This window comes from Scyliorhinus torazame, chromosome 19 (genome assembly GCF_047496885.1).
Source record: "Scyliorhinus torazame isolate Kashiwa2021f chromosome 19, sScyTor2.1, whole genome shotgun sequence".
Lineage (NCBI taxonomy): Eukaryota > Metazoa > Chordata > Chondrichthyes > Carcharhiniformes > Scyliorhinidae > Scyliorhinus > Scyliorhinus torazame.
Window position 1 is genome coordinate 59,435,460 of NC_092725.1, and position 12,927 is coordinate 59,448,386.

At 53.3% G+C, this 12,927-nt stretch overlaps 1 protein-coding gene across 3 annotated transcripts in view; it reads right to left on the reverse strand.

Moving 5' to 3' along the window:
- LOC140396154 (glucoside xylosyltransferase 1-like) overlaps positions 1-12,927 on the reverse strand; it is a 149,924-nt gene that overhangs the window by 76,795 nt on the left and 60,202 nt on the right. For all 3 annotated transcript variants that reach the window (XM_072484376.1, XM_072484375.1, XM_072484377.1), the window contains 2 exons: positions 12,711-12,906; positions 12,174-12,305 (listed from right to left, as the gene is read on the reverse strand). In XM_072484376.1, the coding sequence (XP_072340477.1) occupies positions 12,174-12,305; positions 12,711-12,906 (328 nt within the window). The remainder of the gene's footprint in view (positions 1-12,173; positions 12,306-12,710; positions 12,907-12,927) is intronic.

Below are 12,927 nucleotides of genomic sequence, written 5' to 3' on the forward strand. Positions count from 1 at the left end.
GCATTGCCACGTCCGCCTTCAGCCCTCTCAAATGCGCAAACACGCAAGCCCTCTTGACCAGCCCATTCAACCCTCTAACGTTCCATGTGATCAGCTTGGTCAGGGGGCTCCCGCTCCCTCCCCGCTGACTAGCCATCACCCTTTTTAGGCCAGCCTCCAGCTCGCGCCCCCGACCTCCTCGAGCATTCGCCATCCACGACCTCCCATTTGTTCCCTAGTAACAGTTCACCCCTGTGAGCAAAGCAGCCCCCCCCCCCCCCCTCCCCGCTCCCTCCCCCCTGGTAACAGCACTAGAAACCCAACCCCCCATATCAAGCTCCAGCTTAACACCTGCTCGCATCCCCACTGTGCTTCTGTGAGTCAGCTGACCCAAACTGACTGGATAGCTCCCACCCATGGCACCAAACAGTCTGTCTCCCCATTGTTCTCTCCCCTCTTCCCTCACTTGGACAAACATATTAAAAGCATCACATTCCCAAGTAAACAAACATCAGAAAAAAGTGGTAAAACAGCCATAGAAAAAGAAAAACAACTACAGAAACCATCCCCCCCTCCAACCAACTCCCAGTAAGACAAAGTTAACTTTAGCAATCGAAACAGCACCTTATTGCACACAACACTACTTATTCAAACTAGCACAAAAGTGAGTTTCAACAAATCGCCACTACAATACTCTCCAAGGATTCAGTGTCTTTAATTCACCTCCAGCCTTTTTTCCATGATGAAAGTCCATACATCGTCTGGTGTTTCGAAATAAAAATCCCGTTCCTCATATGTGACCCACAGACAGGCTGGGTACAATATTTCAAACTTCACCCCCTTCTTAAAGAGGGCCGTTTTTGCCCAATTAAACCCAGCTCGCCTCTTGGCCAAATCCACGCTCAGGTCTTGATAAATGCGCAGCTCACAATTCTCCCATTAGCTGCTCCGTTCTTTCTTGGCCCACCGCAGAACGCGTTCCTTGTCCAGGAGTCAGTGCAAACGTACCACCATCGCCCTCAGCGGCTCATTTGCTCGGGGCTTCTTCGCGAGGGCTGTGTGTTCTATCCACTTCCAGGGGCCGAGGTAACACCTCAGCCCCCATCAACTTGTCCAGCATGACTTCCGGGTGCGGCTATGCAGAGCTAGGTTGCACATTCGGTAGCTCCCGCTTGGATGGACTTTTGGGCTCTTTTACAGGGCCCCCTCAGCCCCCACGGCATTTGTTTGACATTTCCCGGTGTGGCAAGAAGACTGCAACATTCCCCTGACAGTGTCCCCCAGAAATGTTATGTCTTTTGGCTACCAGGCCCGGCAGGAACAGTAAAAGATTTGGATGCAACAGGATAAACAGGGCCTCTTCCAGCATGCAGGCGGGGGAAGGGCAAGCTTAAAGCTGCAAACTGACCTGAGGGCCTTTATCAAAAGTGAATTCTAACAGCAGAGGGAACAACTGTGAAAAGATCTCACCAAGGCCACTGAAGAAGCGGGGACGAGGCTTCCGGTGGCGGCCATGGAGGAGTAGGTCGCACATTCGGCAGCTCCCGTCTGGAACGGACTCTTAGACCTTTTTCAGGAGTTTCCACAGACATTTTGGGGCAGATTGGTGAAGCGAACACTGCCAAAAAGATTCTCTCTCTCGAGACTTTTGGGCTCTTTTCAGGGCCCCCAAGGGCACTTTTTCGACGTTTCCCGGTGTGGGAAGGAGTTAATAATAGCTCCCTGTCAGTATATGGCTTTAACTAGGAGCGGGGTGACAAAAAAGGTGGTGGTGGACCAGAAGAAGGGAGGGAAGGACAAAATGGCGGCGGGCGGAGACCAGGCAGCATGGAGGCAGTGGGCAGAGGAGCATCCAGCGCTGCCTCAGAGAGATTAAAACGGACCTGCTAGAGCCGATGAAGGCTTCTATTGATAAGCTGCTGGAGACACAGACTGCCCAGGGGGTGGCAATCTGAGAGGCTCAACAAAAGATCTCTGACAATGAGGACGAGATCTTAGTCCTGGCGGTAAAGGTGGAGGCGCACGAGGCACTCCACAAGAAATGGCAGGAGCGGTTCGAGGAGATGGAGAATCGGTCGAGGCGGAAGAATCTGCGGATTCTGGAGGGGTTGGACGTGGGGGCCTATGTGGTCACCATGCTAAACTCGCTGATGGGAGCGGGGTCCTTCCAGGGGCCCCTGGAGCTGGAAGGGGCCCATAGAGTGTTGGCGAGGAGGCCCAAGGCTAACGAGCCTCCGCGGGCGGTGCTGGTGCGGTTCCATCGGTTCGTCGATCGGGAGTGTGTGCTCAGGTGGGCCAAGAAGGAGAGGAGCAGCAGGTGGGAGAACGCGGAGGTTCGGATATATCAGGACTGGAGTGCAGAGGTGGCGAAGAGGAGGTGGCGAAGAGGAGGACCGGGTACAATCGAGCGAAGGCGGTGCTGCACAGGAAGGGGGTCAAGTTTGGCATGTTGCAGCCGGCGTGACTGTGGGTTACCTACAAGGACCGGCACCATTATTTTGAGTCTCCGGAGGAGGCGTGGGCCTTTGTTCAGGCCGAGAAGCTGGACACAGACCGAGGGTCGGGATGGGCGATTGGGGACTGCGGTGAATATGTTATGCCTATTTTTGGTTCGGGGGGGGGGGGGGGAGAGAGCCTGTGAATGGGGAGCGGGAGAGGAGGGTGTGCCACACAATGGGAGGAGTCGAAGGGGAGGCGGGAGTGGCCGGGGTCAGCAGGAGTCAGCTGACTTGCGGAAGTGCAATGGGGGGAGTAAACCAGCTAGGGTGGGTCCTAGCCGGGGGGGGGGGGGGGGGGGGGGATCATCGAGTTGCTGCTGCTAAGATCAAGAAGGAGCTGGAGCGAGTGGGGTGGGTCGAGACAGGGGTATGCCGCTGTGGGGAACGGGCCGGGTGTGGGGTGCGGGTGCGTGGCTGGCCGAGGAGGGGTCATGGCTAGTCGGCGGAGGAGGGGGGCGGGTGGCCCCCTGATCCGACTGAAAACCTGGAATGTAAGGGGACTGAATGGGCCGGTTAAGCGGGCCCGCGTGTTCGCGCACCTGAAGGGGCTCAAGGCGGATGTGGTTATGCTCCAGGAGACACACCTGAAGGTGGCAGACCAGGTAAGACTGAGGAAAGGGTGGGTAGGTCAGGTGTTTCACTCGGGGCTAGATGCCAAAAATCGAGGGGTGGCGATCTTGGTGGGAAAGAAGGTGTTATTCGAGGCGTCGAGCATTCTGGCAGATAATGGCGGTAGGTACATAATGGTAAGTGGTAAGTTGCAGGGCGAGAGGTGGTACTGGTCAATGTGTATGCTCCGAACTGGGACAATGCGGGTTTTATGCGGCGTATGTTGGGTCGGATCCCAGACTTGGAAGTGGGGGGCCTGATAATGGAGGGAGACTTTAACACGGTGTTGGATCCTGCACTGGATCGCTCCAGGTCTAGGACGGGTAGGAAGCCGGCGGCGGCTAGAGTGTTGAGGGGATTTATGGACCAAATGGGAGGGGTGGACCCTTGGAGATTTGCAAGGCCGGGGTCTAGGGAATTTTCATTCTTCTCACATGTCCATAAGGTTTATTCTCGAATCGACTTTTCCATTTTGAGTAGGGCGCTGATAGCGAGAGTAGAGGATACCGAGTATTCGGCAATAGCCATTTCGGACCAAGCCCCGCATTGGGTGGACTTGGAGATGGGGGAGGAGAGGGACCAGCGCCCGCTGTGGCGCTTGGAGGTGGGGCTGTTGGCGGACGAGGAGGTGAGCGAGCGGGTCCGAGGAAGTATAGAGAGGTACTTGGAGACCAACGACAACGGGGAGGTCCGAGTGGGGATGGTATGGGAGGCACTGAAGGTGGTGGTGAGGGGAGAGCTGATCTCCATCAGGGCCCACAAGGAGCGGAGGGAGAGGGAGAAGCTGGTGGGGGGAGATGGTGAGGGTAGACAGGTGGTATGCGGAAGAACCTGAGGAAGGATTGTTGAGGAAGAGGCGCAGCCTCCAGGCCGAATTCGACCTGGTGACCACCAGGAAGGCGGAGGTGCAGTGGAGGAAGGCCCAGGGGGCGGTCTACGAGTATGGGGAAAAGGCAAGCCGGATGCTGGCGCATCAGCTTCGGAAGCGGGACGCAGCTGGGGAGATCGGGCGAGTTAAGGACAGGGGAGGGAGCGTGGTGTGGAGTGGGGTTGGCATCAATGGGGTCTTCAGGGACTTCTACGAGGAATTGTACCGATCCGAGCCCCCACGGGAGGAGGGAGGGATGGGCCGTTTCCTGGACCAATTGAGGTTTCCAAAGGTGGAAGAGGGACTGGTGGCGGGACTGGGGGCCCCAATTGAGCTGGAGGAGCTGATCAAAGGGATGGGAAGCATGCAGGCGGGGAAGGCACCGGGGCCGGACGGTTTCCCGGTCGAGTTCTATAAAAAATATATGGACCTGTTGGGCCCGCTGTTAGTTAGGACCTTCAATGAGGCAACGATGTCCCGGGCACTGATCTCCTTGATCCTGAAGCGGGACAAGGATCCCCTGCAATGTGGGTCTTACAGACCGATTTCCTTGCTAAATGTAGATGCCAAGGTGCTCGCGAAGGTCTTAGCCACGAGGATTGAGGATTGTGTGCCGCAGATCATCCATGAAGACCAGACGGGGTTTGTGAAGGGGAGACAGTTGAATGCGAATGTGCGGAGGCTTTTGAACGTTATCATGATGCCGGCGAGGGAGGGGGAGATAGTGGTGGCGATGGACGCTGAGAAAGCCTCCGATAGGGTAGAGTGGGGGTACCTGTGGGAGGTGCTAAAGAGGTTCGGGTTTGGGGGGTTTGTCAGGTGGGTTAGGCTGTTGTATGAGGTCCTGATGGCGAGTGAGGCCACAAATAGGAGGAGGTCCGAGTACTTTCGGTTGCACCGAGGAACGAGACAGGGGTGTCCCCTGTCCCCCCTGCTCTTCGCACTGGCGATTGAACCCCTGGCTATGGCACTGAGAGAGTCGAGGAACTGGAGGGGGTTGGTGCGGGGTGGGGAGGAGCATAGGGTGTCGCTTTATGCGGACGACTTGCTGCTGTATGTGGCGGACCCGGTGGGAGGAATGCCAGAGGTAATGAGGATGCTTAGGGAATTCGGGGACTTTTCGGGGTACAAGCTCAATATGGGGAAGAGCGAGCTGTTCGTAGTTCAGCTAGGGGACCAGGAGAGGGGGATTGGCGAGCTCCCACTAAAAAGGGCGGAGAGGAGTCTCAGATATTTGGGGGTCCAGGTGGCCAGGAGCTGGGGGGCCCTGCATAGGCTTAACTTTACAAGGCTGGTGGAGCAAATGGAGGAGGGGTTCAAGAGGTGGGATGCGTTGCCGCTGTCCCTGGCGGGTAAGGTGCATGTCAATCAAAATGACGGTGCTCCCAAGGTTTTTGTTCCTGTTCCAGTGCCTCCCCGTGTTTATCCCGAAGGCTTTTTTCAGGCGGGTTAACAGGAATATAATGGGGTTTGTGTGGGCGCGAAGGACTCCGAGGGTGAGAAGGGTGTTCCTGGAGCGGAGTAGAGATAGGGGGGGGCTGGCGCTGCCCAACCTCTGTGGGTACTACTGGGCCGCCAATGTGACAATGGTGCACAAGTGGGTGATGGAGGGGGAGGGGGCTGCATGGAAGAGGCTGGAGACGGCATCCTGTGTGGGTACGAGTCTGGGGGCGCTGGCAACGGCGCCGCTGCCGCTCCCTCCAAGGAGGTATACCACGAGCCCGGTGGTGGTGGCGGCCCTCAAAATTTGGGGGCAGTGGAGGCGGCATAGGGGGGGAAGTTAGGGCCTCGGCGTGGACCCCATTACGGGGGAACCACCGGTTCGCCCCAGGAAGAACAGGTGGGGGGTTTTCGGGGTGGCACAGGGCAGGCATACGAAAGTTGGGGGACCTGTTTGTGGACGGGAAGTTCGCAAGCTTGGGTGAGCTGGAGGAGAAGTACGGGCTCCCCCCCAGGGAACACCTTCAGGTACTTACAGGTAAGGGCGTTTGCCAGACGGCAGGTGGTGGAATTCCCACGGCTACTGCCACACACAGTACAGGACAGGGTGCTCTCGGGGGAGTGGGTGGGAGTGGGGAAGATCTCGGAAACTTACCAGGTGATGCAGGAGGAGGAGGAGGCCTCGGTGGTGGAGTTGAAAGGTAAGTGGGAGGAGGAGTTGGGAGAGGAGATCGAAGAGGGGACGTGGGCAGATGCCCTAGGGAGGGTGAACTCTTCCTCTTCATGCGCGAGGCTCAGCCTCATACAGTTTAAGGTGCTGCACAGGGCACACATGACCGGGACAAGGATGAGCAGGTTCATTGGGGGTGAGGACAGGTGTGTTGGGTGCTCAGGGAGCCCAGCAAATCATACCCATACGTTCTGGGCATGCCCAGCGCTGGAGAAATTTTGGAAGGACGTAGCGAGGACGGTGTTGAGGGTGGTAGGATCCAGGGTCAAACCGGGCTGGGGGCTCGCAATATTTGGGGTGGCAGAGGAGCCGGGAGTGCAGGAGGCGAAAGAGGCCGGAATTCTGGCCTTTGCGTCCCTGGTAGCCCGGCGAAGGATTCTCCTTCCGTGGAAAGATACGAGGCTCCCAAGCGTGGAATCCTGGATCAGCGATATGGCAGGGTTCATTAAATTGGAGAGGGTGAAATTCGCCTTGAGAGGGTCGGTACAAGGGTTCTTTAGGCGGTGGCAACCGTTCTTAGACTTTCTGGCAGAACGATAGACATTGGTCAATGGCAGCAGCAGCTCGGAGGGTGGGGGGTTACTTTATTTTTGTTTATGTTATTTACACTGGAAGGGTCTGAGGGGGTGTATACACCTGTTGTCTTAAGTCGGGGTGTTAATGTTAATTTATTATTTAGGTACGGGGAGGGGGGGTGCGGTTTGGGAGGTTGCTTTTTTAGATTGTGTTTTGTACTTAACCCTGTTGGGTTCTTTTTTCATTCTCATTTTGTTATTGATATTTTATGAAAACCTTTAATAAAAATTATTTTTTTCAAAAAACTTCTCCAGCATGTTCATCACATAGGCCCTCGCATCCGATCCGTCATTGTCTTCAGGGAGGCCGACGATTCTCAGGTTCTGCCTCCTGGACCTGTTCTTCAGGTCCTCCAGCCTCTCCTGCATTCTTTTCTGGCGGTCATTCATCATCTCCACCTTGGTCTCCAGCACGGTTAGGTATTCCTCTTAGATCGCACGTCCGTGCGTTTCTTGATTCTGCACCACCTGATCAATCGAAGCCTTGATCGGATCCGGTCCAGCGCGTCCTTCTTAAGTTTGGCGAAGCAATCTTAAAAAAACTTCACCAGCTGCTCCGTCGACCACTGTGCCGTCTCCCTGCGGCCCTGCTGCTCCGCCATGCTTTCCCGCGTTGCCAGCTCTGCTCGCGTCTTCCTTGTAGAACTTTGTCTTCTCACACGGCCACTTCTGGTCCAATTCTCCATACACTGGAGGGGGATTTCTCCTCACTGTCTCACTCTTCACCACTTTATCCAATAAAATCAGTTAAAAAAACGGGGGGAAAAGGTCCAAAAGTCCGTCTCAGACGGGAGCTATCAAATGTGCAACCTTCTCCTCCATGGCCAACACGTCTTCATAAAGGCCATGAGATCATATCCATTTAAGCTTGAATTGTGCTGTCAGTTTGTCTATCTTATTCTGAATGCTTTGTGCATAAAGATACAAAGAATTTATGCTTGCTTTTTTGCTCTTTTTATCATCCTAATTGTTCTTTTTGCCCTATTTGCCTCTTGTCCTTGATGACCATGTGTACTTTTTTCCACTTTACTGTTCTTTCTTTTATTACCGCCCTTGTTTCACTTTCCCCGACATCCTGCTTAGGGTCCCATCCCCTGCCAGGCTAGCTTAAACCCTCCGCAACTGAACTAGCAAGTACACACCCTAGGGCATCAGTCCTGGCCCGGCCCAGGTGTAATCCATCCAATTTGTACTGGTCCTACCTCCCCCAGACTGGTCCCAATGTCCCAGGAATCTGAAACCCTCCTCCTTGCACCATCTTTCCAGCCATGTATTCATCCAATATATCCTACTATTTCTACTCTAGCACAGTGCACTGGTAGTAATCCTAAGATCGTACTTTTTAACTTACTTCCCAACTCCCTATATTCGGCTTTTAGGACCTCATCCCTTCTTTTACTTAACATAGGTCACAGAATTGCTACAGTGCAGAAGGAGACCATTCAGCCCATCGCCCCCCCCCCCCTCCCATATCCCGATAACCCCACCTTTGGACAGTAAGAGGCAATTTAGCATGGCCAATCAACCTCACCTGCACATCTTTGTACTGTGGGAGGAAACCCATGCAGACACTGGGAGAACATGCAAACTCCACAGTCACCCAAGGTGGGGATAGAACCTGGGTCCCTGTGAGGGAGCAGTGCTAACCACGGTGCCACGCCATGTGTACCACAACCATTGGATGTTCACCCCCCCCCCTCCAGAATATCCTGTAGCCGCACTAATACATCCTTGATCTTAGCACCAGGGAGGCAGCATAACATCCTTTATCCTTGTTGGTGGCCACAGAAAAGCCTACAATTCCCCTTTCAATTGAATCCACTGTAACTATTGCATTCTCATTCTTTCTCCTCATCTCCTGTGCAACACAGCCAACTGTGGTGCAACAAATTTGGCTGTTGCTGCTTTCCCGAGAGGCCACACCACTCCACCTCTGAAACCCAGAATTCCAGGAGCTGATGGAATGGAGGAAGAAGGTTGCACAGACCGAATTCCAAATTTGATGATTCAAGAGATAGAATGGCTGGAGGCGGTGGACAACTTTTATAAGGAAGTTGAGGGATTTGAACATAATTGACCATAATTATTAATATATTGGACTATAGACAGTTCTTGAGTAATAACAAACTAGAACCTATAGAACACCAATAATTGAATTATAGATAACATTTTCTGACTGGTTCAATACTTAAGCCAAAAGGCTTGAACATAGAAGATATTGTTCAGGTCAAGAAAATTGGAACTTCTGCTTAGTTTCACACTGTCATCCTCTTTCACAGTATGGGAGGGATATGAAAGATGTTCATGCAACCCAAAAGTGAAACACTCTCCGCCATGTAATTTTCAGTTAATTTGCCATCTTAACTCCAGCACTGGATACTAAATGAAGGTTGCTCTGTTGGTACAATATCAATGTTACTGTGCTGGTACAATATCAATGTTACTGCAGCTGATATATAGGTATATAGGGCGCGATTTAACCAATAGGGCACGACTTAACCAAAAGGTTTCCAAGTGAGCAGAGAGATTTCCAACGTTGGACCGGCCAGGCCCTCACCGCTAAAAATGTTAATTGACCCATTTAACGAGTCCCACAGGCTTCACACTGCAATGAGCTCCGACTGGCTGATTCGCCAGGGCTGTGCTTGCAGCCCTCGCTAACAAGGGAGAGCAGCTCGTAAACCACCTATGCACATCCAATGCTCGCAGCCATGGCACCGAGGAGACCAACTCCACGATTCGGCAGTGCCGACCTGGGCAGATTGTCAGACGCTTTGGAGGCCAGATGTGATGCCATGTTCCCTCAACGGTCTCGGAGGGTCAGTCACAGGACAGCCAGTGCTGCCTGGGATAAAGTGGAAGTATCTGTCAGCTCAGAGAGCGTGACCAGGAGGACCAGCATCGAGTGCTGTAAGAAGATCAATGCCCTCCACCGGGCTGCATGGATTGGTTGGCACCAGAACCTCCCCAGACACGAGAATGCACCTGGCACCACTCCCGTCCATTCTGTGCTCTGCCCCACCCATATCCAGCAGTACCGCCCACATCTCCTCCTGATACCTCTCTCCTACTCCCGATCCCACCCCTCATATTCCTCATCCCCTTCCCAATACCAACCCACCCCCATGAGAACACCTCAGAGGATACACCGGAGATGCGTCACGGATATCATCCCCACCCTCCACCAGCAGAGACAAACACCTCAGTAAGCAGTGTTTGTGGACAGGCTCCTGGGGCACTTTCGGGTGAGCACCACATAGTTGCTGATGCACATCAGGTGGAGTCAGGAACGCCCAGACGAGACAGTATTCGGAGGTCTGCTGGATCCCAGGACACCCCCATCAGATGCTGAGCCTCTGAACCAGGCTTACCCGGAGTTGATGCAGACCCTAGGGTGCGGCCGTGAGATTCTGAGGGGGCTGTCAACGACCCTCCAGCAAGTCCGTAGCTGATTGGAGAAGTCCAAGAGGCTACAGGCACAGGAGAGGGCGGCAGCAATGCGTAGCACCGAGCCAACAATGCGAGGATGACGTCGGCAGCATGTGAAGGTGTCCAAGGAGTGTCAGTCAGTGACTGCCATGGCTGAGCGCTTCAACAGCATGTTCCATGCGCTGGGGGGCTTGACCCAGTACCAAGTGGACCTTGATGAGATGCTGCGGAGAATGTCCTAGTCTCAGGTGGGCATTGCCGAGGCCCTCCAGAGCACATCCTGCTCGTTAGGGGAGGTCTCCCTGTCCTATGTCAGCATAGCCGAGGCTCTGCTGGACATGTCCCAGTTACAGGTGGACATAGCAGAGGCGCTGCAGGACATGTCCCGGTTGCTGGGGGACGTGTCCCAGTCGCAGGGCATTCCACAGCATGACCTAGTCACTGATGAGCACTGCCAAGGGGGTCGATATCATGCTACGGACATTGGGGAGCCGCTCAATCCAGCATCCCCTGCGTTCTGATGTGACCCCTATGGCCCTTGGGCACCGACCAGGAGGAGGGGGCGCTAGGTGCCAACCCCGAGCCACCCTACGAAGTGGCGACGGTGGCCGCCCACTCCCCCGAGACTCACCTCACTGTCAACAGCACGTCTTGGAGTCAGCACCAGGAACAGGGTGGCACGGTGGAGCATTGTGCTGCCGGCAAATGCGCCGGACTCTGCAGCCCCAGGAGCCCCCCAGAGGACACCTGCCAGGGGCATCGAAGGCCATGAGACACAGGAAGCAGCAGGCTGCCTCCACCCCTGATGTGCATCCTGGGGACACACCTAGACACAACGTAGGCCCCTGCCTACTGGACCCTGCACCCTGTACCCCAGAGACCCGTATGTAACGTTACCTGGACCGGGCCCTAGTCCCCTCCCCGGTGCACATGGCACTCTCTGGTCGCCGGAATTGCTGGGGCCCAGCCCCTGGGTGCTTGGATGTTGGCTGCTGTGTCCGTGGTGTTGTCTCCTGCAGTGTTCAGGCACAGTGTCTGATTAGGATGGTGGGCAATAAATCCCATGTGCTACATGGCACACCTTCCCACTTGGGAGGTGTGAAGTACTCACTTAACTATAGCCTTCAGCCACACAGCCAGCGGCCTAGGCGGTCAGTGGAAGTTAGGGGTGATCGGTGGGGCTGGGGTTGTCCCAGGAATACACGATCAAGGGGGTGACATGGTGGACCTGCAGGTGCTGAGAAATCCATCTCCTCCACTCCTTCCAGCCGAGGCAATTCGTGGCCACTCCAGTGCTCCTTAACCTCCCCACCCCATGGCTGCCCACCTCATCGGAGGCTGGCCCCCAGGGGCTCCCCCCACTCCCCTCGGAGCGCCAGGGCAGAAACCCCAGTGCACCCGGGCACAATGCCCGGGGATCCCCACAGCAGTCCTTCCGCCAGCTTCATGTTTTTAAAAAGGAGTATTAATCGGTGCCCATGTGACCACTTGCTGGTAGGCCGTTAGCTTACAGGAAGTCGTTAGATAGGCTGTTAATTGTATGGTGATTGGCCTTAAGTGGTGATTATTGGTTTCTCGCTGCGCTTTGGGGGGATCCTGATTTCGTCAGTGATGGCAGGGCGGTTAGATTGCAAACAGATCGGTGCCCGGCATGGTTCTCAATTTTGGCCTCTCCCAGGAACCAACGGCCTTGTTATGCTCTTGCTTAAGCACAACACGGCCATTAGATTGCACGCATAATTTAATCCCAAATATAGATTTCTGATGTTCGGCTTGTTTGAATGGGAAGTCAAATTGAATGACAAGCCTAACTTAGTACACCTAACTGCAAGAAGTCAGAGTTTTCCACATATTTCCTTGAAAAATTATATCTTTGGGATATTCCAATTATTTTTGGTTCTAGTTTCAGAGAAAAAGTCCCAAATTTTGAGGCACTAGTATCTAAACAAAGATCCATGGTAGCAATCTGAATTAAACGATTTTTTCAGATCATGTTAGTTACAGAGAAGCCATATTAAGTAACTGTAACAAAAAATTAATCTTACAGGTAGAAATAGTCTCTGTGAAGCACAGGGCTTGAACAATTTCTTCCATACCACTGCAGTCTCAGCTGGAAATGTTATTGGGTAGATGGTGTGACTGAACTTCTGATGAAATGCTGTTTTCCAGGTTTCCAGCTGTGTGCAAAATAGAGATACATTACTAACGGGGATGTCCAGCAAAATTCATTCCAGGAACATGCCACCTTGAAATAAAATGAATACATGTTAAGACAATTTCTGCTGCCAATCCAATTATCTATTTTGCAATGGGAATGTACTAAATGGTGTTCAAGTATCTCTTCAGTCTGGGATGGCTAGGAAAATAACCTAAGTGAGCTATTACAGGGCTACTATTACCACCCAGCTGTCTAAACAATGGCAATGGCAGAAAGGGAAAAATAGTGCAGTAACTACATTAAATAGAAATATTTTAAAACTTTTGAATTAATCAAATTCAATATACCTATGGGACACTTATTACATTTCTTTATAAGTCTATTTAAACAAGAAAATGAGTTAAATATCAATGCAGGTACATACCGAGCTATTGAATTTCGCATGGAGTTCATCCTCTGCAAATATGTGGAAGTGAAGTGGTTTCTGACTAAATATAACTGCAGACTTCAGCATTGTTAAAGTTTCTTCCAGCCTCTGTCCACAAGCTACCACGGCCAGATGCATTCTCCATGAAGAGTTTTTTGATGTGCCTGCAGGGCTCCAAGTTCCTACTTTATGTCTGTGGAATTAAGATTTTGAT